The following is a 26,797-nucleotide window of genomic DNA, read 5'->3' as shown; positions in this document are numbered from 1 at the left end:
TATTGCAGAGAGCCCACACTTGGTGAAGACCCTTGAGTAACATCATGCAGGATTAATAGTAGTCTTGTTTGAGAATTTATTTTTATTTTTTTTTAAATGAAAGCGTCTGAATATTTTTACATAGTTTTAAGGCCTAATTATCTTGATTTTTATTTATTTTTTGTCACCTTGTGTCGGTTTATTTGCGAGATCTTTTCTTGTTTAATCAATTCACTCATCCATGTGGACATTTCAAGTTATTTTTTCTATCTTTAAGTGGCTCTATTTGTTGATGCACATTATTGTGGTTCTTCACTACGCATTTTTTATTTTTTAAAAAATTGTCAAACATTAGAAACACTTTCACAGTAAAATGCACAGAATAATGATTTATTTTTGCTACTTTTTGTATGGACAGTATATAAAAATATCAATAGTTAGAATTTGAAATCAGAAATTAATATTTGTGGCAAGCAAATCTTTCAACGTGCCTTCCTAAATGATTATATACTGTTGCTCAATTGCTCAATGAATGTTAAGAAAGCTCCAAAGTTAAATTGAAGAAGGCGTGGGCAGATACTGACGTTTTGACTCTAGCCTTGACTTGAAGCAGGATGTGATCAAAAGTTAAGTATTTCCCTTTTTTTTTTTTTTTTTGGCAGGATTCTGTGAGCGAGCAGCTGCAGGAGCGCTACGGCAGGGATCAGATCTACACCTACGTGGGCGACATCCTCATCGCCGTCAACCCTTTCCACAAGATGCACATTTACGCTCCTCAGGTTCGTTCCGGGCCAAGTGGCTTTTCATGCGCCCATATTCTCGATGAAAATATCCTCAATCACATTTGTCTCTTTCAAATTATCAACTGCAGATGTTTTTGAAATATAGTAGTGGCCCTTGTTTTTCATCACTTGATCAAAGTTTCCCCATTTGTGTCCGGGATAGTACAGTAAAATATACGTGGGTGCAAAGCGGACGGCCAACCCGCCGCACATCTTTGCCGTGGCCGACATCGCCTACCAATCCATGGTGTCATACAATTCCGATCAGGTGACGCTTCATTTATTCTGCCTTCTTTTTGAACGTTTGTCGTTTGAACTGAGGGGACCGTTACTAACCCGCCCCATCCACCCGCATGCAGTGCATCGTGATCAGCGGCGAGAGCGGAGCGGGGAAAACGGAAAGCGCTCACCTGCTCGTGCAGCAGCTCACCGTCTTGGGCAAGGTCAGAAATGGAGCTAGCAAAAGTACTCGACATTCAGTACTCTTGTACTTCATACCGCCATGCCCCCCCTCAACCCCCCGCTCCCTCTGTGGTGAAATTAATTGAGTAAGAAGTTTGCCATCACCGTGTTGTATCTCGCAGGCCAACAACCAGTCCCTCCAGGAGAAGATCCTGCTGGTTAACAGCCTGGTGGAAGCTTTTGGAAACGCCTGCACGGCCATCAACGACAACTCCAGTCGCTTCGGCAAGTACCTGGAAATGAAGTTCACCGCTGGAGGCACGGTGGTGGGCGCCAAGATATCCGAGTATCTCCTGGAGAAGTCCAGGGTGATCCATCAGGCTGTGTAAATATCACCTGTTCATACATTATTGTTATTCGTATTATTATATGAAGAATAATTGGATGGATGTCTGTCGAAATTTATGGCGCTTGTATGTTTCCACAGGGGGGAGAAGAACTTCCACATCTTCTACTACATCTACGCTGGCCTGGCCGACAGGAAGAAGCTGGCCCACTACAAGCTGTCTGAAAGCAAAACGCCAAAGTAGCTCGAATGCACACGAGCAAACACTCTTGCTTCCTCTAACAGCACAAAAAATTATGAGGGGAAAAAAAACAAGTGTTGAGTTTCGATTCAAACCATTTTTTCCCCAAAATTGTATTATTCAATCCAGTAACCAAGAAAGTAAAATATTATGCTGGCTTTGGTAGAGCCTGTACATGTAAAGAGCCGCGGAATCAAAACCTCCCGCCTTGGGATGCTTCATGACATTTGCAGTAAGCATGCAAAAAAAAAAAAAAAAAAAATGGAGGCGGACGCAAATTGATAGCACGCAGCTCATTGTGATTTCCCAATCCAACCCTCTCGTGCTTCCCGTGTGACGCGCAGGTATCTGTGTAACGAGCATGTTAAACTGGGGCCCGACATTGTGAGCAATGCCCGCCTCAAGGAGCAGTTTGACGCCGTGGAGCAGTGTTTCAAAGTCATCGGATTTTCCCTGGAGGTAAAGCACTGCTCGCCCACATCACCTTGATGCCAATCGTCGGCCGAGTCCCTACCCCCACTCCGTGCGACGAGGCACCTCAAAAAGGACAAACCGCAGAGTCTCTTCATCATCGCTGTGCTGGCTAATGAAGCGATGATGCCCTGTGGGATCTGGCCGTCAATAGCACTTATTCTTGTCAATGCAAGCTGCACTCGAGGAGAAGCCTTTCTGGTGACAGGAGAGAAATTCAATGCGATAGGAGTCAAAAAGTTGGCCATTTTCAAGCAAAACCTTTGTCATATTTTTTTAAATAAAGCATTTCTTACCCCCCAGTTACAGTGAATGGGAAATGGGGACCAACACTTGCCTGTAATCGACACCCCCTCCAAATTTTTAGAGACGCCAGTTGATGTTACAGGATAGCACTGAAGCCCTACTTTTGTCCAAATGAAGCTCCTCAGATCCCCTGGAGTTCAGGGGGACCTAAGTTTGAGAACCACTGTTCGAGTTTACAAGTCGTCTATTCTTTTCCCAGTGCTCGTTTCAAATGAAATTTGCATTTGCAGGAGCTGGGCAGCGTGTACAGCACCCTGACGGCCATCCTCAACGCGGGCGACATCGAGTTCTCTGCAGTGTTTTCGGAGCACCAGACCGACAAGAGCAACATCGCCAACATGTCCATCCTGGAAAACGGTGAGAGAAGTACTCTACTGTTCGTTTCCCATGCACGCCTAAGTTGTGGGCCAAGAAGAACCTCGTGTGAACATAATTTCATAATACTCCATTGCGTACATTCTTTATCCTCTGCGAGAAGAAAAACCCTCCATGAATGCTCATTACTGAGTCGATGTGACTGCCTTCTTGGTCTTGGTCTTTGATGTATGCATTATACGGCCCCCTGAGTGGCCGGCACATGTACACCAGAAGGAACACCACAACGCCCATTGATGAATAATAATGCACAAAGTGTTGAACTCTTAACTTCTTTGTATATACAGTATGTTATGACTGTATGTTTTTGTAAAGTACAATGCTGCAGAGTGCTATTTCTCTCATTAATTTTTTTTTCTCGTCTGGAGTAGAGGCACTACTTATACATACATACATATTTTGTCATCTTCACAATTTGATATTTTTGCTCTTTGTGGGTGGATGCATGGGTGCAGTTATTGACTGTTTTTTTCCCCCACTCCCCTCCTCTCACCTCAGTGGCATCCTTGCTGTGCATCCGCTCCGATGAGCTCCAAGAAGCCTTGACCTCCCACTGCGTGGTGGCCCGGGGCGAGACCATCGTGCGGCCCAACACGGTGGAGAAGGCGACAGAGGTGAGGGACGCCATGAGCAAAGCTCTGTACGGCCGCCTCTTCAACTGGATCGTCAATCGCATCAACTCGCTGCTCCGGCCCGACGGCCAACTCGGGTGAGGGCGCTACGCACCCGCGGTGCGGTTTGACCTGACATCATCCACTGACTGGGCTTCATCCTCCAGAGAGGACGACAAGGGCTTGAACATCGGCATCCTGGACATTTTCGGCTTCGAGAACTTCAAGAGGAACTCCTTCGAGCAGCTCTGCATCAACATTGCTAATGAGCAGATTCAGTTTTATTTCAACCAGCACATCTTCGCCTGGGAGCAGGTAACTTCCATCCATAACGAGGTGCATACTGTCTTTCTTCTAAATGCGAACAAGCAATTCCAAATCGTCTCAGCCCATTGAAAGGAATGGAAATGTCATTAATGCGTTTCAGCGACATAGAAAACACCAACAAAAAAAATGTACCGTCTTTTTTAATAAGGATAAATAGCACTCCACATTGTTGTACTTGATAAAAAGTTATAGTTCTAAAATAAATATACAGAAAGTAAAAAAAAAAGCTCTGAATTATGATTTCACTCTTCAATGCCAAAGAGACAGTGTAATCCAGACATATATAATACACCAAATGTTTCATGACTCAATAAGCTGCAGTAATAATTTTTAAAATTTTCACCTAAAGAAAATATGCATGTACTGTAAATTCAGTTGAGAGGTCATGAGGTTCAAATCTGGTCGTACTGCTGTGTTAGAGTTGCATCGTCCATCCAAAGCCGTCACCTTCATTCACAGCAGAGTGGGATTCACTTTTCTTCCTTTAAGCGATCCTCTTGGAGGGGTGAGGGCGGGTGGGGGGTTGCGTCCCCAGGGGGGTGCAGAGAATGGTTTGTTAATGTTAAATTATTTGCTCTCACCCATGGAGAGCAGTCATAAATCAGCCTAAACGAGGCTCAATTAGGAAGGGGGTGGGGGGGGGGGTGGACACTTCTCAGCATTAGATTTAAAATCGACTCTTGGGAGTTCTTGTTGGCACCAGGCCCAGACATACATTTGTCCTATACTGCCACCATATACACTTGAGCAGACGGGAGTTGTTCCCAGGTTCATTTTAAATGCATTGCTCATGTGTACAAGCTGTGCTGCGTCAAACATTTTGACCTTTATCGTGATTGAAGCAGATTTGATGTGCATTTTGTGGTTCTACGGTAAATCCATTCCCATTTTGGGTAACAAGTCCTGCCGCAAATAGGGAGAAGACTTGAATTTGGACCACTAAATTCCCCACTTCCTAACTGTAGCTTGTGTGCAGGATGAGTACCTGAATGAGGACGTGGACGCTCGCATGATTGAGTACGAGGACAACCGGCCACTGCTGGACCTGTTCCTGCAGAAGCCAATGGGCATGCTGTCCCTCTTGGACGAGGAGAGTCGCTTCCCACAGGCCACCGATCAGACGCTCGTCGGTGGGTTTCTTCTCACATCTTTGGAAACTTCTCAGTTTCTCGTCATGTTGTAACCATGACTGTGTGATATTTTAGAGAAATTTCAAGATAACCTGAAGACCAAAAGCTTTTGGAGGCCAAAGAGGATCGACCTGGGATTTGGTATTAATCACTACGCTGGAAAGGTATCTTCTCTCCTTAACTCATTCAGTACCAGCCAATTCTGGACCAAGTCTGAAAAGACGTATAAAAACGTCTTTGGGAGTGAATGGGTTAAGAGGATTTGAGTTAGTGAAATACTTTTTTCATCCAGTGATTCGAAAAGAAAACATTAGCCAATAAAATATAGCAGCAGTGTCTTTTTCGTGTTAGTTTTAGGGAAATGTCTGTAAATATTGAAACGAACAAATGGGGACCTAGCCTGGTGCCGTGTGGTGCTCCACATGATTAAATGATTATTCATCCCCAATCATCAGGAGTGAAGACTATTTTACGATCCAGATTTTAGCAAGAAAAAAAGTAGATGCACATAATTTGCTTTAACGGGTCATAGCAACGCTGTGGCGGGCCTCACCTGGCTCCCCGGACTTTGACAACTATGATTGAAACTCTCAGGTGATCTACAACGCCGCGGGATTCCTGTCCAAAAATCGAGACATGTTGTCGGCGGACATCGTCCTTCTGCTGAGGTCCTCGGAGAATGAGCTTGTTCGTAAACTTGTCACCCATCCCCTCACCAAAACAGGTGAGTACCGTCAACCCTGGTTGCTATTCCTCACCAACAAATTTGTTTAGAATTTTGTTTTAATCCTAAATATACCCCCAAAATGGACGCTGACATGTATGACCAGTTACTACTTTCCTATCAGCCATTATGTTTATCGCCATTAAAGTCTTCAATATAGGAAAACCTAATTTAAAAAAATAAATAAATCAGCCGGGCTAATATAAATGAGCATAGATGTTAGTAGAGTGATTATAAACTTTCAAGCAGCTGCTACTTTCATACACATAGAACATCAACACATACAAATGCCGTGTGTAAGAAGAGCAAAATTCAACCAAAACGTCCGCTAGCCTAATGCTAGCATGTGATGCGATAATTCTGCTGCATCTCTTCCTGTGGAGCTCAGTGCTGCCCGGCATGTTGTGGCACAACATGGTACTGCACTCAAAGGCCAAAAAACCCAATAAAGATAATCGCTTAAAAAATTGTATGACGAACCATATCGTGATCATAAAAAATGGTTTGAGACATGTGTCCAAAATCACCCTTTTTTTCCCCCCTCAGGCAACCTTGCCCACACGAAAGGCAAAGCCATCAACACGCTCCTCACCCCCCGCACCCCCACTCGCACCCTCACCTTCGCCAAGGTACTCTGCACACTCACCTCTGCACGTTTCTTTCCACAAAGGCTATTTTTGTTTTTTACTTCTCAGCCATTAGCTTTTATTTTCCAAACTAAAGGTGAAACCCTCTCATTTGTTTCTTCCCCTTCTTTTGCTGCGTGTCTGTGGTAAAGATGGGAGTGCTTACCTTGTACAGTTCCTTTGCTTTCATCGAGGTAACCATTATATTTCACTTGTTTTTCCTTTCTATTTATAACCCTTGCCTCTGCTCCAGTCGAGTCTCTTTCTTGCTACATGCTTCCAAATTGCGCCCAGGACTTAACATTCTTTGTCATTAAAGAGCAATCAATGTACACTCATCGAGCTCAATGTCATGTTTAGCTTGCATGTTAGTTCACTTTCGATTTCCGAAAAGCAAATCGGCTCCTTTGTTGTTTGGTTTCTGCATTTTGGGCATCTGTTTTGCAGCTGAGATTTAGAGCTGACGGCTGACCAAAAAAAATAATAAATTTTAAAAAAGTTTTTTCGATGCGCCTCTTGCTGACACAGTCCAATGATGCATTCCTATTATCATTATAAAATGCCGATTTATTATTATTTTTTTTTACACATTCACCTGGAAGGTATAAAAATGCATAAGGGACAACTGTACATGTGGTCGTTTTTGACCTTTTTTTTTTTTTTTTTTTGTCTAGCCGTTTGACACAGACACACCCTACCATCCTCGAGAAACCACCAACATGAGAACCCAGACGGTGGCGTCCTACTTCCGAGTAAGAGATATTGTTGACATCAAATGGTAACCTTTTGCCATTATTTGGCCACTTTGAGCAATTCAAACCCATGAAAACTATGTTCATGTTGAATAACGTCTTTTTCAAAATGTTTGTTCATTCTCGACACGAGACATTTTTAGACAAAGGGTGCAGTCGTTCCTGAAAGTGAAATGGAGCCAATGAGTGGCCCAATTTTGATTTGATGAAGTGAAGAAAACCCTTCACTGACTGTAAAAAGATTTTTTAAGTGGTACTGTACTAAGAATATTATACAAAAACGAACCGCGTCAAATATTAAGCCCTTGTGCTCCTACTAGTACTCCCTAATGGATCTGCTGTCCAAAATGGTGGCGGGGCAGCCCCACTTTGTGCGCTGCATCAAACCCAACAATGACAGGCAACCCAACAAGTTTGACCGGGAGAAGGTTCTGGTCCAGCTGCGCTACACGGGAATCCTGGAGACGGCCAAGATCCGGCGGCAGGGCTATTCTCATCGCGTCCCCTTTGCTAATTTCCTCAAGAGGTTTTCATTGACGTCGATTTTTCAGACAGGTTTTTGTGCTCGTTTTCGTTCAAACCGCTGACGATTGGTTGTTCCAGGTATCACATTGTGGCGTTCCATGCTGACGAGGAGCCCGCGGTGACTCCGGAGACATGCGCGACCATTCTGGAAAAAGCCGAGCTGGAGAACTGGGCCATGGGCAAGACAAAGGTGGGAAGAAATCACCCTTGCGTTATTTGATTTATGTGGATAAGATGATGTGCATTCAAATCAGATCGTGACTTTAAATTTCTTCTATTCTGTTTTTATTGTTGTTTCGTCTCATGTTATTTTTCATCTATTCAAGAAATGCCGTTCCCACCTATGACCAATACAATTATTGTGACATCTATGCTAATTTGTGTTAGGCAGTCTATGGGATTCCACATTATATGTTAGCATAAAGCTATATATATATATTTCTTTTTTGAAGAAGAAATTATATGGTTTGATTGAAAATGTTGGTCATGTAAATCACACATTTCCACCTGTCGCGGCTTCGACTGGAAGGACTGAACACAGGTTTACTTTCAGCGAATTTGGTTCGTCCAGGTTTTCCTCAAGTACTACCACGTGGAGCATCTGAATCTGATGGTGCAGCAGGCCACGCAGCGCATCGTGCTGCTCCAAGCCTCCGTGCGAGGCTGGCTAGGCTCCAGACGCTACCGCAGGCTGCTGAAGGAGCGACAGCGCGGCGCTCTGGTGCTGCAGGCCGGTGAGTCAGCCATGCCACGTTGAGCGCAACCCCGCTAGCACCGAACTGCGACATTTTTTTTGCTTCCATGCCCAGCTTACAGAGGCTATCAAGTGCGGAAGAGGATCTCCGACGACAAGAAGAAGCTGGAAGCCTTTGTCGTCCGGTTTCAAACTGGTGAGAGCCGCTCGGACTGGGATGGAAGAAAGTGCGGTTTGTTTTCGAATGACACCTGTTGGCGTCGCTGTTGTCAGTCTGCAGGGGGTATCTTGCCAAGAAGAAGTTCAAGGAATTGGTGGAGGAGAAGCATAGAGCGGCAAGCAAGATTCAGGCGCACTACAGAGGCCACAGGGAGAGGAAGAATTTCAAAAGGAAACGGTAGGAGAGGCAAACTATGCTCCTTAATCCACAATATTAAGTTGGCCCTCTCGTTTTCAGAGAAGCCTTGGAGAAGGTGAAAGGAGAGAACGCTCCGAACGCCGATCAGGAGAAGCCGACTGAACCGGACCAGAGCATCGCCGAGGACATTTGTCCACCTTCAAGTGCCGAAACCCGAACTGAAGACGAGGAAGCCAAGGCTGCCGTGGTCCTGCAGACCAACTTCCGAGGCTACAAGGAGAGGAAGAAGTTTAAGGAGAGAAAGAAGACCATGGCCGGATCCGAGCTGCAGCTGCCACCCGTGTCACTGCCGGAAGCTGAATGTGGCCAAGAAGAAGCGCGAGGTGCCAAGAGCCCCGAGGAGGAGGACGAAGATACATATGAAGCGGAGGAGAACGGAGACAGCGATCACACGCAGGTGCCGGACGATGAAGACAACATCGAAGTGGCGGATGAGCTGGTGGTTGGATCCGGGGAAGAAGCCCCGCCCGAAGAGAACAGAGACTCCTCGATCCCGCAGGAGGAGTCCGAAGCTGCCACGGTTCTCCAGAGTAATTTCAGCAGCCACGAGGAGAGGAAGGGGCTTCAGGAGGAAGCCAAGAGCAACCTAAAGAACCGCTATGAGCAGGAAACTTCCGACGAACATGCCGTGGAGCAGGACAGCGCAGACCCGGAAGAGACCAAGGCTGCCACGGTCCTTCAGAGTAACTTCAGGGTCCACCAAGAACGCAAACGACTTGAAAAGGAAGGGAAGACCACCGAGAGTAGGACAGAAGAGCTCATAGTGGTGCCAGAATCCTTTGAGAACCTTGTGGTCCTGGATGGAGAAGAGGCGACCGAGAAACCTTTATCCCCCGACGATGTGGAGCTCGAATTAACCCTGGATGCTCTGGATGCCTCTGATGTTCTGTTGGAATGTGACGCTGAGAAATGGCGGGAGGAAGAGGCCGCGTTAAGGATCCAAAGTCACTTCCGAGGCCATAAGCAGCGCAAGAAGACGAAGGCCAGCAAGCAGGTGGCACAGGAGGAAGCCCAGCAGCTGGAGACCTTCTCCAAACAGGTCACTTACAAACACACATTTGATGCTTGTTTTCCCAAGGTATCAAATAGCGAACTATGTTGATGTGAGTACGATTATTCTTGATTATTTAACCTGATACGGTGCATGTGAGTTGTCCCCACCGTTCATTCCCCAGCTCACTCACACAACTGCTCTACATCCTCCGCAGATCGCAAAGACTTCTCACAAATTTGTGGCCCTGCAGCAGAAATTGACGGACATTATCCAGGCCCATCAATCAAACCCGGAGAGGAACGGCATGTTTGTCAAGGAGAAACCAATCAATGGCTTTGCTTCCCCGATGCACAAATCACGTAAGAGATTGACACATTTGTATTGTGTTTAATCTTCAAGAATGATGTCACAGGTATCTTGTGTAAAATAGAATAAGATGTTATTCCGATGTTCTGGTCATTCTTTTATTGTAAAGTCTTACATATGATCAAAGCGGCCTTCGAAAGGGCCTAAAAAGTCATAAATTGAACTGATTTTTTAAATATTGGACAACTCTTATTTTCAGCCTTTCATTTGTCCAAACAGCACATATACCCCCCCCCCCCCTTTCAAGCTCATCCATCATTCAGTGAGATGCGTCCGAGTTGTTTCCTGCGGAGATGTCGGGATTTGATTTGCAAATATTTCGGTTGCGCCCACAATCCAGGAACAGTCGAGGATATTTTGACTCCGCGAGCGTGAGCTTTTATTTCCGCCTTTTGCGGCAAGGAACACGATGCTATCTGCGCGGCCGTTCCCACGAGGCTTGATTAGATCGGGTAGCCGTTGAAAGTCAAGTGGCCAGGCAGGAAGCACTTCTCTATCCGACGTGTCATCAAAAATAAGTAATTACTTTTTGGGAAGGTGAGCGGCGACAGGCGGCAAACGCAAAGTTCACCGTGGATGCTCACGGGACGCTAATGATGCCGTTGGCTCATCTGTCACTCTCTTTTCAAATTATAATGGGAAATAATCATGGAGGGCTGACGTGTTTGGGAATGTTTTTCACATTTCAATTAGATTTGTTCATGCCGCGATATTTCAGGATAAGTTTTTTTTTTTTTTTTGGATGAATCATCAGCTGGCAATCACACGGACATTAATATTCACTTTCTCAAGCTGTGCTATTCAAACACAACTTGTACAACAAAAGACAATTTAACATTGTATATTTAAATACCAACAAATACAACCAAACCATATAATTTCATCAAATGAAAGTTAGCTAGTTTAATGCTAACATATACTGCGGAAAAGCATTGACAAGCTCATGGAGATTAGCATATGGACTCAAAGTGCTACCGTAAAACACATAAAGCAAAAACACAACAGAGCATACAACAAAAAATAATTTAACACCATGTAATTATAATTAAACACCGACAAACGCCATATTTTCTCTGACCAAAGTATGCTAGCTTAATGCTAACAGCACATTATGCAAAACATAGATGGGCTTCAGTTTACAGCAATAATACAAATGCTATTTTAATACACACGGACCAGCAACGCATACAAACAAAGCATCCAGCAACACGCGAAAAATTCGACTGCTTTTTAACGTATTACGTCATCACATCTAGTTGCCCTTTACTGACTTTTCCTGCGCGGAACACATGGCCCCAGGTCTCCTGTAAACGCGCTTTATTTCCCCAAGTTCATATTCATGCCCGTAATCATCAACTCCATCATCATCATTGCGCAATAAACACGTCGGTTGCAATGCTCCTCACGGGAAAGGTCGTCAAAGCTTAATCGCGTTGTGTGACAATTGCAACGGGGAATTAATTGGCGGAAGTGTAGAATTGTTTGCGCCAATACCAAATGACCTTTTCAATGATATTGTAAACTTTACGCTTGCTCTTCTTGCTCTGGCTAGTTTTTTATTCACCTGTTCGGTCTCGTGCGAACGTGATTAATAAGAAGTAGCGTGGGAAGGTCAACGTGTGATGTATTTGCAAGAGTGTTAACGGCCGACAAAAATGATCAATCATCGTGAAATGGTTCTCCAGATGCTCCAAAACCTTGCCGGTGGCTAAAGTTCTGAAATGTCTGAAAGTAACAGTATGGTATAGAGGGCTACTATTGGAAAATTCAAAGCGTTGGCAAGGCCTGAGGTTAAACTGCCCGTGCGGATGGAGGTCAGCTCAATGGGACAACGGTCGCTGCCGGGTCAACTGTGCGGTGAGCCGCTCGGCCGGAATTAATCAACTTTGCCTCAAAGTGCGGCGCGGTGGGACGACTGGTTAGCACGCTAGCCTCGCAGCTTTCCACACGAGAACGTTACACAAAGTTGTGTATATTCATGGATGAGCGTTTTCTCCCTGTAACTGTATGATGGCTTCTCGTCAAACGTCGTCGTTTCCCACTCTTTCAGCCGACAAGAGACTGTCGCGGCCCCCCCGCCGGACCCTGCAGCCAAAAACCCTCAACACTCCCGAGGACTCCACCTACTACACGTTGATCCACGTGAGTGGCCTGAAAGATATTCTCATATTAAAAAATGTTGGGGCTAAAAACAGAGGCTCATTCCTTTCATCCTTTTCGCGGTGTGGCTGAGCACCGTGGCATTTCCTCAACTTCGGGTAGCTTTATGGTGCGAACTGAAAAAAGGTTTACATTGAACTAACTGTGCCGAGAGAGCATGTTTACACTGAAGAATGATGATGGCCGACGTGTTCGCTCTTCCCCGCAGCGCTCCGTCCAGGATGACAAACGCAAGCCGAGGAAAGAGGAGTAAGTGCATTTAACATCCTCTTAACCGCCGACGCGCAGTGACGCCTCATGGCGGACTTAACGACACGCCGTGTCCAGTTTTTACGAGCGTCATCTTGTGTGGCGTCCACACGCCGGACATGTTCAGTGACGTTTTATGATACGAAATATAAAATGTGGCTGGCCGCCTTTGCAGGACATGGAAGGTGCTGAGAGAAGGGACATTGTGAGCACAGGTTCACATTATACAACCGAGTGAACACGAAAAGGGCTCAAGGTTCGTAATCATGCGATGGATGGGAACATTTTACACGCGCCATTAGGAAGGAAGAGAGGCCATCAAGAGACTTTGACTGAAGGGGGAGGAGTCAATAGATGGTCATGTCGTGTGTGCGTGCCCAAAATAAATCAAACCGATGAATCTCATCGCCTCTGAAACCTCGGTGTATGTTTTATAAAAAGGAATGTGGGCGAATAGTGGGTATGAGGGGACTTAAAACACAGCCCTGTGGGACTCCAGAAAGATATTTGGGAATCTTTCTCTACAGCCAGCACAATTATTATCGTGCAGATCACTTACGTACGAACTGAACATCAACACAAACTTTTTGGCATTGACTCTTGCTCGTCCGTCCTCGTAGTCCGGGTAAGCTTGTGGATGTGGACCAGCACTACTACCAGGCTTTGCCCACCAGCAAGTCTATGCCGGCCATTGCTTCCGAAGAAATGTCGTCCGAAAGCAGTCTCCAGCGCATGGTTTCCGAGGACCAGAGACACCCCGTGGAGACCAAGCCAGAACCTGCCGAGACCAGACAGCCAGAAGAATCCAAGCCAGAGGCCAAACCTGCCAAAAACAAAAGGTGTCTTTGTTCATCTATCTATGCCAGTAGCGTTTAGTGATGGACAAAACAATTCAATGCTTTTCCATGAAAGCTGTGTGCTGCCTGACATATTGTGGCACTCCGTGGTACTACATCAAAGGGGTGCTACTCTAAAGTGGTATGAGCGCATTTTTAAAAAATGATTGCTTCAAAATCAGCAATACTGCAAAGAGGGTTGGTGGGTCACTATTATACTGAGCCCTGTAAAGTTTGGTAATCACCGTAACAAAGCGTTTGGAGAAAAAAAAACATTTCATCACTCGTAGCTTCTGCCCATACACATTTTCTCTCATTAAAAAAAAAAAAACACTTGAAACAAATTAACTTGTTTATCCAGGGAATCGACTTAAAAAGAAACAACAACCCCGAGGCCGCGCTCTCAAATGAGAGCGCAGATGCCGCACCGCGTTCCGTGCCGTCGTTTGGCTGCGAGCGTTTAGGTGGAGATTTAAAGCCAAGCTAATTACGGGAGATTCGTCGTAGCGAGGACGCCCGCAGCTTTCCTCACGTCTGTGAAGGGTTTGCTTCTTTTTTTTAAAACCGTTTCTCCTCCATGCTGCAAGTGTGCAATGTGTATACAGTATATATATATTTTTTGCGTCGTCCACAGTCGCTCCGTGGCCAGAATGCTGTCTGCCAGCAGTCGCACCGACGACAACCCCTATGACTTCAGGCACCTGCTGAGGAAGACCTCGCAGAGACGAAGACTCATCAGACAGTACCGAGCAAAGGACTGAACTTTTTTTTTTTTTTTTTTTTAAATCAAAACAATGGTGACAATGACAAGAAATTGTTTCTTATCATAAATTTGCACTAAAACAAAACTGACCTATGAGAGCTTTTTAGACAAGATGACCACATCTGTGAATAACAAATAAGCTTTACTTTAAAAAGAGCCTGTAAATAAAAGCCTTGCAATTTAGTCTCTTTATTTTCATTTTGTATTTTTCTTCTTTTTTCAGTTGGTTTATATGAATAAAAAAAAACGTAAGTCTGTACACAACCGAAAATATCTACTTGATCAAAAAGAGACGTATGGCACATCAACCTTTGAATATATTCCAGCAGATGCACCCTTTAAATTTTCAGTTTTGGGCAAGATGTAAATCTAACATCAAGACAAACTACTAGGGACCAAGTTGTGTGCTTTGGGGTGCTCCAGATGACAAACATTCACACCACAGTGAAAAGTTAACGTCGTCAAAAAAGCTAACATGCATGTTTCTGAAACGTGAGAGGACATAAAAGTACCCAAAGAAAAGCTGTACCTGCATGAATTTTCTGAACCGTCAGGCACACAAGTTCACCAATTCTACACTATGATTTTAGTTTTTATTCACCAGTTTATTCATACATAATCAGTACTCACATTTCTCCATTTTGCAGTTGTTACCATCCCCACACCAAACTCTGAGCTATTGTTTATTGGAAATATTTTTAATGACTAAAATCTGACATATTTTTAACTGGTACAAAAAATACTACAATTAAAGTAAGATGAAGCATAAAACTTATGTTTTAAAGTCTATTTTGGATATAAATATTAGAATAAAACAAATGGGGATCAAGTTGTGAGCCTTGGGTTTCTCCACCTGCTTGAATTACTTTGATTTTAAAGGGAAAATAAGTATATATATGATGTATATTTTATTTGGGGGAGGCTCGTTTGTATTATATTTTTAAAACCAGATTGTGCAACCGATGGGCCCGCCATGTATTCTGAAAAGAAACCATCAAAGGAAATATTAAAACATTTGTCTCCCAATTTTCATAAATTTTGTCTTGCCTTTAACAGGACAACGGTTTCCCAATGCTTTGCTTTCAGCATTTCATTTTGTGCTTCCTCCGCAGTCAAGAGTATGAAAAAGTTACCATAAGTACAAGCATTCAAGTAACGAGTATGAAATACTGTTTGAGTAACGAGCTGTGACGCTGCAGAGAGAGAGAGAGAGAGAGAGGAAAGAGAGCGAGAGATCCTCCTTCTGTCCTCTCTCTTGTCCCCCAGCTCCGGAAGGGGTGGGCGGGGGCAGGCTCAGCTCGCAGCCGCCCTATGAGACGCCCTCCCGGGCAGACGTCTCGGTTGGCATTCGGTGCTCATTTGGAGGCTGAAGTGGAACAACCGCGTTGGTGTTTGCGTGCGAGTCACGACGCCACGCAGCTCGGCATGACTCGCAAGTGAATGCACCACGATTTAGTTTTTTTTTTCCTTTTTTGTTTTTTTTTTCGGGTGACGTGAGATTGGATGTCATCCCTGCACCCCCCACACCCACACGCTGCTTTATAATCCACTTGGGGTTTTTTTCTAAGGGATGTAAAGGACACTTTTTTCCCCCTGGACAACAGAATTTCCAGAGAATGCATGTGAGAGAATTTACATTCTGTAACCGCGCATCGTCGTAATTGCCCCCCCCCCCGCCGCCCTTCTTTTTTTTGTTTCCTCCCCGCGTGTGCTTGGATGTGCGCGCGTCCGACGACGTCGAGTACAACCAGGACGCCACACTCGCCGTGCTCCTGAGCCATGGCGTCCCCGGGTTTCTGGTCCCTCGGTGCCGGGGACAATTCGGGCAGCCGGAGCCCCAACACGCGTGAGTACATCTTGCATTCTATCACGCAAGGCCTTGCATCACATTTTTTTTAATTATTCCTAACCAAATTTCGATCATCATCTTGCTTCACGTGAAGTCGCGTGACGTTTTGGGTGCATTTGTTAAAAGTTGCATGCAATGAATTGTCTCGCAGCCCGGGCTTGGTGCCAGGCAGCGGCCCAGAAACTCTCCGGAGGGCTGGGATCCAAATTATGTGGTAATTTTACGCTGATTATTTTTTAGGGGTGGAAAACTTTTTTTTTTTAATTTCCTTTCTTGAATTGAATTGTGCCGTTTGTTTTATGGAGCGCTCCTGAACGTGAACGAAGGGGACAAAGGTGCAGCCGATCCCCCAGCCGCCAAGCAGCAACCTCACGCGGCGGAGGGCAGCTGCGGATGCACCAAAGACTGCAACTGCACTAAAGCCGCCGTGCATGGCTTCTCCGACCTTTACTCAACAGGTGCACCACACATACACACGCTGCAAAAAAAAAAAAAAATCAACGACGACTGTGTGGCTACTATTTTTTTCTCAAATAAGCACGATTGCCAAGCCTCTTTTTTTCTGCATTTCTTTATTGTAAAATAATCACAGAACGGTTATGTAATCGACCATGCACTGAAATGCATGGAATTCATGATTTAAATTGTTTATTTTACCGTGTGAAAAATGAAACACACCCTGAAAGCGATTGTTGATGCTGCAGAGGTCACCTTGATTTTTTTGGGGGGGGGGGATTTGCTGCAAAAAAAAAATATACCGATCGGCTCACCTCCGAAAAATGATAGAGACGTTAAAAAAAAGCCCTCGCGTTTTTTGTTCCCCAGACCTCCTCCCGGCCATGGACGGCGACGCCAAGACTCTGAGCTTCCTGCAGGAGGTGGTGGACATCTTGCTGGCCTACATCGTGGAGTCGTTCGATCGCGACACCAAGGTGATCGACTTCCACTACCCCAGCGAGCTGCTGCAGATGAACAACTGGGAGTTGCAGCACGAGCCCAGCACCCTGGACGACATCTTGATCAGCTGCCGCGCCACCCTCAAGTACGCCATCAAGACAGGTGAGCGAAAAGCGGGGCGGGGGGGCGGGGGGGTGGCGTCTGCCTTGCATGGTTGCTTCATATGTGCGAGTTGATGGTAAAAAAAATAGCAGCAAACGCTCAAAACAAATTATTTGATGTGAGGAAAAAAAACGATACGTGTTTCTTTTCTATCCCCCCGCCCCCAATGAAATATAAAATGGGGCCTCCGCCTCCTTCCTCTGCTGCAAAGATAATGATCGGCAGATTACACCGTCGCAGGTCGATTTTGTAAAATAAAACACACAATAGATTTTTGCGTGCTTTATCTCTTCATGCCGCCCCCACAAAAAAAAAGAAAAAAGAAAAAATCCATTTTTTAGCATTTGATAAAGATAAAAATACAATACATGCCTTAATTTACTGTTGTAATTATATCTGAATTAAGGAGACTGAACATAAAGGCCATTAATTTCCACGCAAATCCGCAATAAAAGATTCGTACACAGTGAATAAATAGATGGGTGTGTCTATTCATTTATTCTATTGTTCTGTCCATTTTGAGAGAAACTGTGCCTATACAAACAAATAGGGAACAAGCTTTGTGCCTTGTTGCGCTCCACGTCAAATTATCTTCTTTTGTTCCTACTCATCATTTCCTATGGTTTTTTTTCTTGTTTATCTTTGCACTTTTTGTTGTATAATGTGATTATTTGCAGAATCAACCTTTTTTTTAATATAATCTTGGAGAAAATTTTAGTTTTGATGCTGCTACTGCAAAAACCACAATGAAGAATTTGATTTGAATGAAGAATCTTTTTTGTTTTAACCATTATGAATTGACATTGTCTTTCGTTTAATTTCACAGCTTCGTTAAGATGTGACCATTCGTGTGAAAAAAAGGTCATTATTTCACACCCCCCCCCCCCCTTCAGCCCACCCCAGGTACTTCAACCAGCTGTCTACTGGCTTGGACATGGTGGGCCTGGCTGCTGATTGGCTGACGTCCACCGCCAACACCAACATGTAAGTTCTTGCCTCCGATCATCATCATCATCATCATCCATTGCATTTCCGGTTCGACATGCGCACGTGCGAATGCTTCTCTTGCCCCTTTTCCTGCCAAATGAACAATAAGAAGGGAATTAGCCACCCCCCTTCAACTCCCCCCCCCCCAACCCCTCACTCACTCACTCACGCTCTCTTTTTCTATTTTGTGCCCCCTTCCTCCCTCCTTGCATCCCCATGGGAACAAGGGAGGGAGAAAATTGGCTGTGAAATTAAATCCAGCGGCTCCATTTAGTGTGCGTCTGCTTTGGGGCTGATAAAGCTTCGTGCCGCTTGTCCAACAGTGACCTAAAAAAAGGCTGTGGGCAATTAATTAGAGCCTCTAGTTTAGACATGTGGACATGAGTGAAAATGTACTTTTTATGGCCTCTTTGCGCATAGAAATATCAACTGTCACTCACTGAAATACGTTCAAATTCATTTTTATTACTGTGGCGACATTTTACGGTTGCTGCTTTTTTTTGGTACGGTTTTTAAAATCAAATCATTGTTCTTCTTTCTGGTGTAATCAATTTTTCGTTCTGGTTAAATTATTCCTAGCTGTCTAGAGGGCTACAATATTTTTACATTCATAAAAAGAAGTGGTTGTCAATTCATTAGACACTTTATTAGGGACACTTGCGATTAAAACATTGTATTAAGTCTCACACACCAAAACTGAACTGAGAATTGTGTTTAATATTTGGACTCAATAATAATAATAATAATAATAATAATAATAACAATAATAATAATAATAATAACAATAATAATAACGATAAAGTGAGCCTTTGTCGATGTTTAGTGCCGCTCTCGTGGTGTTGGGTGCATTGGGTTGTGTGCTTAATGCAGTGTCCGCCAGATTCGGGGGGGATGGATTGTGACGTGTGTGCGTTGCGTGTGATGTCACCACGCAGGTTCACGTACGAGGTGGCTCCGGTCTTCGTCCTGTTGGAGTACGTGACGCTCAAGAAAATGCGCGAGATCATCGGCTGGCACGAGGGCCGCGGCGACGGCATCTTCTCCCCCGGTGCGCACGCACGAGCACCCGACTTTTCGTCATTTTCGTATAGACGAGGGGGGAAAAAACTTGTCGTGGTGTGCGTAACATTTTCGTTTATTTTAAATGCTGACAAGTCATCATTTGCAGTTCTTGATATGTCCTCCAGGTGGAGCCATTTCCAACATGTACGCCATGCTTCTGGCCCGTTTCAAGATGTTCCCTGAAGTCAAGGAGAAAGGAATGTCATCCGTTCCCCGGCTGGTGGCCTTTACCTCCGAACATGTAACAGCTCTGATCATACTCAATGATTAAAAAAAAATATTATTATGACTAGAAATCGCTCATGTTTTCAAACCATGCCTATTCGGATGTTCATACTGTGACATGGTATACATCGCTGATGTCACCTTCCTTCTTTTCATATTCCACAGAGTCATTTCTCCATCAAGAAGGGAGCAGCAGCTCTTGGGATCGGCACCGAGAGCGTCATCTGCATCAAGGCTGACCAAAGGTAACGCAATCATTTTATTCGGCATCATGCATACTTTTACGCTGAAAAAAAATGCTTCAAGCTGTTTCATACCACTCTCAATTTATGTTGTGTATTTAAAACAACCGCATTTTTTTCCCCAGTGGTAAGTTGATTCCCGCAGACCTCGAGCGGCGAATCCTGGAGGCCAAACAGAAGGTGACGCGCCCCTTCCAATGCCCGTCGATGACGCTGTAAAACCAAACCTTATCTGATCGCCCGATGTCTGAATTCCACGCAGGGTTTCGTGCCATTTTTCGTGAGCGCCACGGCGGGCACGACGGTGTACGGCGCCTTCGACCCGCTCATCGCCATTTCTGACATTTGTAGGAAGTACAACATCTGGATGCATGTGGACGTGAGTCGCCCGCTCGTTCGTCATCGGGAATAAAGTGCTCAATGTTGAGTGTGACAAATGCGTGCGACGGCTTTGCTGTGACCTACTTCACAGCTACGCATACACACACACACACACAAATGTGAACACAGGTTATAAATCATCTCCTCCCCTCTCTCAATGGCCATTAGTGACCTCCTCCTCCTTCTCATCTTCTTCTTTCACCCCCCCGATAGATGATTTAGCATGGACAGCAACGTCTCAATCAGGCGTTGCAAAGAATATTTTCGATAAATTTACAGTCCCAAAGACATTTCCCATACGGATTGAGCAAAACTTTACACACAAAAATGACCAACAAAATTGAATTGTAACTGGAACACCAAAATAAATAAATAAATAAACATGCTTCAGTTTTAATTGTGCATTTTTGTCACATCAGGGTGCGTGGGGAGGAAGTCTGCTCATGTCCCGGAGACACCGATGGAAGCTGGATGGTGTCGAAAGGCAAGTTTGTTACACGCCCAAAGAAGGGTACCAAAATGATCACTTAATTCAGTCCCTTTCATGATACTAATCAACAAAAATCTGCATATAACCTGACATGGTTGGTGTAAACGGCAGAATTGGGAGTAAGTCACATTTGTTATCAGCAAGTCCTGAAATGGGAGACTTGAGTCAAGTCATGTGACTCAAGTCCAGGCAACCATGACACATTTTCAATGCTAACATAATATCGGTTGTTACCACAGAGCCAATTCGGTGACTTGGAACCCACACAAGATGATGTCGGTGCCGCTACAGTGTTCTGCCCTACTGGTGCGCGAGGAGGTAAGTTTAGTAAATTTTGTGCAATCTTTTCAGACTCTGAACTAAACACAGAGGTGGCAAAAGTATTCACGTACCTTATTTTTAAATATTTGCTTTCAAATTTTACGGTGAAACTTAAGTCCCAAAACCAAATATTTGGACTTCATGGCATTGGGCAACTGACGAAGCCCCTCCCCTCTTGCGGCCCCGCCCATAGGGCCTGATGCAGAACTGCAACCAGATGCACGCCTGCTACCTGTTCCAGCAAGACAAGCAATACGACCTGTCCTACGACACCGGAGACAAGGCGCTGCAGTGCGGACGCCACGTGGACATCTTCAAACTGTGGCTCATGTGGAGAGCAAAGGTGAGGACCGACCAACCGCACAGGGACCTTTGATGAGCAATGCATCGTGGGAATCTACATAACCACGTTTCACAGGGCACCATCGGGTTTGAGGCGCAGATCGACAAATGTCTGGAGCTATCCGAGTATCTGTACAACAAAATCAAGGACAGGGAAGGCTACCAGATGGTCTTCGACGGGAAAGTATGTCCAAGTTTTTTTGATCGTTTGATTAGCATGTTGGAATTGAAAAGTTCCTGTCGTGTTCTGAAAATGTTCACTTTTCATCATGTTTGCCCCTTGTTGCGAGGCAGAATTCATCCTCGGGCCAACAACAACAACAAAATGGAATTGACCAGCCACAACACCTTAAATGACAAAAGTATTATATTTTATATTACTATGGTTATACTCGCTTGTATCGACCAGCCACAACACCTTAAATGACAAAAGTATTATATTTTATATTACTCTGGTTATACTCGCTTGTATCTTACATGTGCGCTGTATTCAATCTTAAAAACATAGAGGGAAGAAAAGGACAGTCGCACTTTGTAAAATCGGAAAGAGACAAAATAGCACCCTCTGCTGGTTATGATGGATTATTGTCTGGCTGTGCTTAAATATTATTTTTACATTGGAAAGTAATGGGTGAAAGAGCGCCGTCTGGGGTTCTGATGGCGCACTGAAAGAAAATTGTGGGCGCTTTTCGAGAAGTGTGTCATGTGTGTTGTGTATGAGATGTAAAACGGACAAAATGCTGGTCGTTTCTCATGCGTGTACTCTGGCTTTAGCTGAAAAGGCAATTTGGACCTCCCGCCGCTATTATGTGTAACAAAAGCACAATTAATTGCTCATCTGCATATGAATGCCGCAGTGTCACAAATATGCTCCATTGAACACGAGGAGAACAAAAGAGTGCCAAAATATGACGAGAGGGCCATCTCATAAGATGCCTCCGGGCACTCATTTGCATTTCATTCAATAATAATTAGGTTTTATTTCTTTCATGGTCCCGTCGTGTTGGATTGGAGTCATTTGATTTTGAGACATGTACTTGTTTGATTTGCGTGCAGCCTCAACACACCAACGTATGCTTCTGGTATTTGCCGCCCGGCATGCGCTACATGGACGACATAGAGGAGAAGAAGAAACGCTTGCACAAGGTGACTGAAGTGGAGAACACAAGTCGCGTAGCGAGTCAGAAATAATAATCTAAATAATGTAAAATGGAATACATATCAAGGTCAGAGTGGGAGGGAGTTGGCATTTGGAACCTAATCATTGGCAATTCAGACATCAGAAAGATGCTACGTTGTTTTGATTTTGATTCCAGGTGGCGCCTGTGATTAAGGCGCGTATGATGGAGTACGGGACCACCATGGTGAGCTACCAGCCGCAGGGCGACAAGGTCAACTTCTTCCGCATGGTCATCTCCAATCCAGCCGCCACCTTCGAGGACATCGACTTCCTCATCGAAGAAATCGAGCGTCTGGGTCAGGATCTATAAAAGAACTGGCTGCAATTCACCATCCTCAATGTAACTTGCTCCATTTTATTTCCTCTCAAACAAAAATTATATTTGCCATTTTCACATTACCGGTATATACAGTGAACCCCCCTCCCCACCTGTTTACTGCGGCCATGTTCCAGACCCAATTGCGATCGGTCGACATTTGCAATATGGAGATGTGTACGTCCTATTGTTCACCACTCCCGCACTTTATAAAATGTAGACATAACCCCCCCCCCCCCCAAAAAAAACGTTTCAAGCTTAAAAAAACATTAAAAGTCCACTGGTTTAATGCTAACATATAAGAAACACAATCGACGGCCTAATCACGCTTCACACTGTGTCACTGGACGAGTGTTGCACCACTTGTGGCACAAAGTGGTACTACACTGAAGTACCAAAAATTTGGACTTGCCTGCATACTGCAAAAGCGATTGCTTCACAATCTGGGATACAACTGGGGGCGCAAACCAACTGCGGTTTACTGGGGGTACACTGTATAGATATATAAATATGTGTACATATACTGTACATATATCTCTATATTACGTATGCTAGCTTTGTTGTGGACTTATGCGGTCCAAAGCTTTGTACAAGTGCTTGTCCGCCTTTTTCCGCTAGTGTTGTCCCGACCAAAAACGTGCCAATCGGTGTAACTTAAACTGTGCTAATATGTGATAACGTGCAATAAGTCCACAATTATTAATACTCTGATTGTTTTATAATCATTTATGACGACGATGTGATGACGTGCCAAAGTGTCCGTGTTCTTTAGCGTAAATGCCATTTGTAAGTCATTTTTAAACAAAGCACCTAGCCTTCCTTGCCTCGGCATAATCTACTTCCATCGGATCCTGCCCTTGTTCTAGCCCCCATGGCTAATTTGCTAATGCTAATGAAGCCCCCATGACATCAACTGCCAAAAAGTGATCATGTAAAATGCGACCCGAGTGACTCACTGTTGTGAAACAAGTATACAGAGTTTGCTTCCTGGCTAATGTGAGAGCTAAACATGTTGGCTAACACTAAAGAATTAGCAGGCACTGGTTCCAGAACTAGCTACAAAAACCATTTCAACGTCTTTACCTCAGCGAAAAGAACTGATTGATAACCATGACCTGATTAGCGTCCCAGCACAGGTTATGACTTATGAAATTCAGCTACTTTCGCTTCTAAAACTCTTTTTGGGCAAATTTGAGGCTACTTCTAAGACTGAGTAGGTCGCTCAAAAAAATGCGGGATAAACTACTTTCATATTTCACATTTGTGCTATCTCTATGATTAATTTGCTAATGCTAATTTAACAATCGTGACTTGGCTGCTTTACGTAATGACCAATTACATCGAGGTTTTTAAACGAATGTCAGAATTTTAGTTTGCGATATACCTTCCCTGCTAATGTAAATATCTAATCCCGGTGGCGAACGTTAAGCTATTTTTTTTAATACTATTTCTCTGAGTTGATAAAATTGGTTTGAGAATTACCCAGCTCAGAAATGCTAAATGTTTTCACATCTCATGCGACCAATTCGGCAATACTGTACTAATTTACCGCTTGCAACTTTGCTGCTTTAAGTGACGACATCCAATTAGGAACCGAGGGAATCCAGAATCTTTCAAGTGGCCGTAGGCAAGAATTTTAGCTCGCAATTAGCTTCACCACCGATGTATGAATTCAAATATTGCAAATATTGCAGCTAACGTTCAGCTAATATTAACACATTGTGTAAAAGGTCAAAATTAAGAAATGTAGAAATGGTATTCTAATTTAGAAGAAAGGACTCAAAATCAAAACAGGTGGCTGTGATCTTAAAGCAACCCCGCAGGGGGTGCTGTTGTACAAAGAATGGCCATGTTTGCCCTTAATACTTTGTTCCAAATTACAGAATTTATTTCGGACACAAGTTGGCAAAAGTATAATATCATGGATTTATGCAATGAAATTCATGATCAAAACAAAATAAGAGTTCCAGTTCATATTGTAGCCACTGAATGCTTTGATATGAACGCTTGCGGCACAGACTACTTCCTGGCACCACAACCTTATACGGTTCTTCTCAGCTCAAGATATTAAGAGAATTATATATCGAATATGTTTGCGAAAAAAAGCACCAGTATACTAGTTCCTCCTTGATTCATTCGACAGCAATACTGATGATGTGAATGGTCGCAAGAAAAGCACAATTAGCTCCACAATCACTTTTTGACGGTATCGTGTAAATAGCGCTGGGGTCGTATACATACATGTACATAAGACGTATAACCAGAGATTATTTGTGATGGTAACTCATATTTTTCCTCAGTGTAGAGCAGGGGTGGGCAAAGTCTGGTCCTTGGGACACCTATGACCCATTAAGCAATCCTGTAATATTGATTTTTTTTTAAATTCTATTTTATCACAGATTGATGTATTGTTAGCGTTTTCTTTGATTAACAATTTGAGATATAGTTCCTGTTATTAAACCTGGTCAATAATCGGCTAAATAATTACAATTGGGTTAATTATAAATGATAGCATTAAAATTGAGAATCAATCCCAGTTTTATCTTTTACATCGGGAATATGAATTGCAGTACATTATTATGATTATTTTTTAAATAAGCTGTCCTAACTATCCCTCGCGCTCCAAACTTTGCCGCTCCCCTCCCCAAGGTATCGTGTGTCAACTTGAATGTATTTTTCAACACGTGCGCGTAACTCATAAAGGGGTGCACGCGTGCGCGTTATTCCTCGTGGTGACCTTTTGTGAGCCGGAAGCACTTTTCTGTTGCGATACGTGACTGGCGTGTGACGTTTGTGTGTCTGTTGTGGTGTATTTTGGCTGCCTTATACTGTAGTCCAATGTTGCTGGTATCGTCTGTACATTCTACCACCTGACACCCTCATGCTCTCTTGTGGGGTGGGTGTGCACTTTAGCCTACACACAAACACAATCGCACACACGCACACACACACAGACACACACACACAGACACACACACACACACACACACACACACACAAGCCAATGATGTGCAATGTCCTTGTTCCTGAATGAGGGTGACAAAAGTGTTCAAAAGTAACCTTGAATGTTTAATCGACAGCAATGTGTTTATTGATCATCTATTTATTTATTTAAAGACTCCGGAATCGCCAAAGTGAAACATTCACAATGCTTGGCCCCAGAGCGGCTAAACGACGGCGTTGGTTCGCTGCATCCATCCCGGCCCCCTTTGCACGTGCATGCATGCGCTTTGTTAGCCTTGCCTCTGCTTTTATTGTATGTGATGTAGCGCCTCCTATATATGCACACACGTATAGCTATATATTTATACCTCTACATGTATATCCACGTCTATACAGTATCTATCCGTATATTATCGCTATTAAAGTCAGTGTTGGGCTTTGTAATTAGCTTCGGTGTTAACGTCCAGCATATGATTGTTGTCTTTGGGCTTTGGAGTTTCAAAAAAAAAAACATACAAAAAAAATGTCTCTGTAGCGCCAGCATGCTGACCTCGCCTCTCTGCTCTGTCTTCTCCTTCTTCTCCTCCTCTGTGTTGTTCTTCTGCTTTTTTCCGCTGCTTCTGCCTGAGTGTCATATATTCTCGCCGCATGTTCCCCTGCCCGCGCTCCGCCTCCGTATTTAACCTCTCTCTATTTGCCCGAAGGGGGTGGGGGGGCCCTCTGGCTGCAGTTGACCCGCCGTTCGAGTCTTGTTTGGCCGTATTGGATGTTTGTTTTTTTCCCTACTTTTGGTCTGCCCTCCAACCAATAAGTCTTGATCAAATGCTCATTCTTTGCAAACGTAAGCAATCAATAAGCCTTCATTGATGCTAGATGGTGCAAATGTATCTTCTGTAAAGTGCTGTGCCGGAGTTAACGTTCATTTTTGTCCTGAACTATGTGTTACTCTTTGGGGAAGAAATATATAAATAAATATTGTAAGTAACGAAAGAAATATTGATCTACCTGTCTTTCTGTAAACATTTTTCAGAAAAAAAGGGTTCTAGCTGTTTATTGCCGCTCGGTTGAAACAAAGACGATTACGCTTTGCGTATTAAAAACAACAACAGAACGCAGTCTTTTGTCTGCTAGCTTAAGGTTAACGCTAACACGGGCAATGACTAGCTTCTACGTGGCTCTTTTGTAGGCCTTTAAGTATTTGAACACAACACATGTAGACAAGGTAACGGTATTCATAGTAATATATGGTATTCTTTATCATCTGCAAAGAACAGCCGAATGAATCCCACTTAAGTTGTAGATGGGAGCTGCCGTGCAGCACTG

The 26,797-nt window shown here is 44.0% G+C and overlaps 2 protein-coding genes across 8 annotated transcripts in view; both read left to right on the top strand.

The window, feature by feature from the left end:
- myo3a (myosin IIIA) overlaps positions 1 to 14,093 on the top strand; it is a 30,484-nt gene extending 16,391 nt beyond the window's left edge. For 5 of the 6 annotated variants that reach the window (XM_052054792.1, XM_052054794.1, XM_052054791.1 and 2 more), the window contains 26 exons: positions 642 to 758; positions 925 to 1,029; positions 1,121 to 1,204; positions 1,346 to 1,548; positions 1,651 to 1,749; positions 2,095 to 2,209; positions 2,758 to 2,884; positions 3,401 to 3,611; positions 3,681 to 3,828; positions 4,817 to 4,970; positions 5,046 to 5,134; positions 5,565 to 5,694; positions 6,241 to 6,323; positions 6,473 to 6,514; positions 6,995 to 7,072; positions 7,393 to 7,598; positions 7,676 to 7,787; positions 8,169 to 8,331; positions 8,407 to 8,487; positions 8,565 to 8,688; positions 8,749 to 9,748; positions 9,918 to 10,062; positions 12,120 to 12,211; positions 12,438 to 12,478; positions 13,099 to 13,317; positions 13,949 to 14,093. In XM_052054792.1, the coding sequence (XP_051910752.1) occupies positions 642 to 758; positions 925 to 1,029; positions 1,121 to 1,204; positions 1,346 to 1,548; positions 1,651 to 1,749; positions 2,095 to 2,209; positions 2,758 to 2,884; positions 3,401 to 3,611; positions 3,681 to 3,828; positions 4,817 to 4,970; positions 5,046 to 5,134; positions 5,565 to 5,694; positions 6,241 to 6,323; positions 6,473 to 6,514; positions 6,995 to 7,072; positions 7,393 to 7,598; positions 7,676 to 7,787; positions 8,169 to 8,331; positions 8,407 to 8,487; positions 8,565 to 8,688; positions 8,749 to 9,748; positions 9,918 to 10,062; positions 12,120 to 12,211; positions 12,438 to 12,478; positions 13,099 to 13,317; positions 13,949 to 14,075 (4,095 nt within the window). In that variant the 3' untranslated portion in view covers positions 14,076 to 14,093. The remainder of the gene's footprint in view (positions 1 to 641; positions 759 to 924; positions 1,030 to 1,120; positions 1,205 to 1,345; positions 1,549 to 1,650; positions 1,750 to 2,094; positions 2,210 to 2,757; positions 2,885 to 3,400; positions 3,612 to 3,680; positions 3,829 to 4,816; positions 4,971 to 5,045; positions 5,135 to 5,564; positions 5,695 to 6,240; positions 6,324 to 6,472; positions 6,515 to 6,994; positions 7,073 to 7,392; positions 7,599 to 7,675; positions 7,788 to 8,168; positions 8,332 to 8,406; positions 8,488 to 8,564; positions 8,689 to 8,748; positions 9,749 to 9,917; positions 10,063 to 12,119; positions 12,212 to 12,437; positions 12,479 to 13,098; positions 13,318 to 13,948) is intronic. The other variant, XM_052054795.1, reaches the window with a different exon arrangement.
- Positions 14,094 to 15,326: 1,233 nt separating this feature from the next.
- gad2 (glutamate decarboxylase 2) lies at positions 15,327 to 26,468 on the top strand. Of its 2 annotated transcripts, XM_052054797.1 has the most exons (16): positions 15,327 to 15,923; positions 16,078 to 16,140; positions 16,232 to 16,384; positions 16,752 to 16,985; positions 17,879 to 17,969; positions 18,908 to 19,020; positions 19,160 to 19,275; positions 19,425 to 19,504; positions 19,627 to 19,681; positions 19,764 to 19,880; positions 20,302 to 20,366; positions 20,612 to 20,690; positions 20,887 to 21,036; positions 21,112 to 21,219; positions 22,092 to 22,181; positions 22,352 to 26,468. In XM_052054797.1, exons 1-16 carry the CDS (start codon positions 15,857 to 15,859, stop codon positions 22,523 to 22,525), a joined length of 1,755 nt encoding a protein of 584 aa, XP_051910757.1. In that variant the 5' UTR covers positions 15,327 to 15,856; the 3' UTR covers positions 22,526 to 26,468. The 2 variants fall into 2 exon arrangements, with proteins under 2 accessions (XP_051910757.1, XP_051910758.1); XM_052054798.1 differs by lacking the exons at positions 15,327 to 15,923; positions 16,078 to 16,140; positions 16,232 to 16,384; positions 16,752 to 16,985; positions 18,908 to 19,020.
- The last annotated feature ends 329 nt before the right edge of the window (positions 26,469 to 26,797 follow it).

This window comes from Hippocampus zosterae, chromosome 20 (genome assembly GCF_025434085.1).
Source record: "Hippocampus zosterae strain Florida chromosome 20, ASM2543408v3, whole genome shotgun sequence".
Taxonomy (NCBI): Eukaryota; Metazoa; Chordata; class Actinopteri; order Syngnathiformes; family Syngnathidae; genus Hippocampus; species Hippocampus zosterae.
This window is presented reverse-complemented; position numbering and strand designations above follow the sequence as displayed.

Bases quoted from the DNA above. Each gene is read 5' to 3' on its own strand.
- gad2 (XM_052054797.1), top strand. From the start codon at position 15,857: ATGGCGTCCCCGGGTTTCTGGTCCCTCGGTGCCGGGGACAATTCGGGC. The intron at 15,924-16,077 runs GTGAGTACATCT...ATTGTCTCGCAG, and splicing joins CAGCCGGAGCCCCAACACGC to CCCGGGCTTGGTGCCAGGCA. The intron at 16,385-16,751 runs GTGCACCACACA...TTTGTTCCCCAG, and splicing joins CTCCGACCTTTACTCAACAG to ACCTCCTCCCGGCCATGGAC.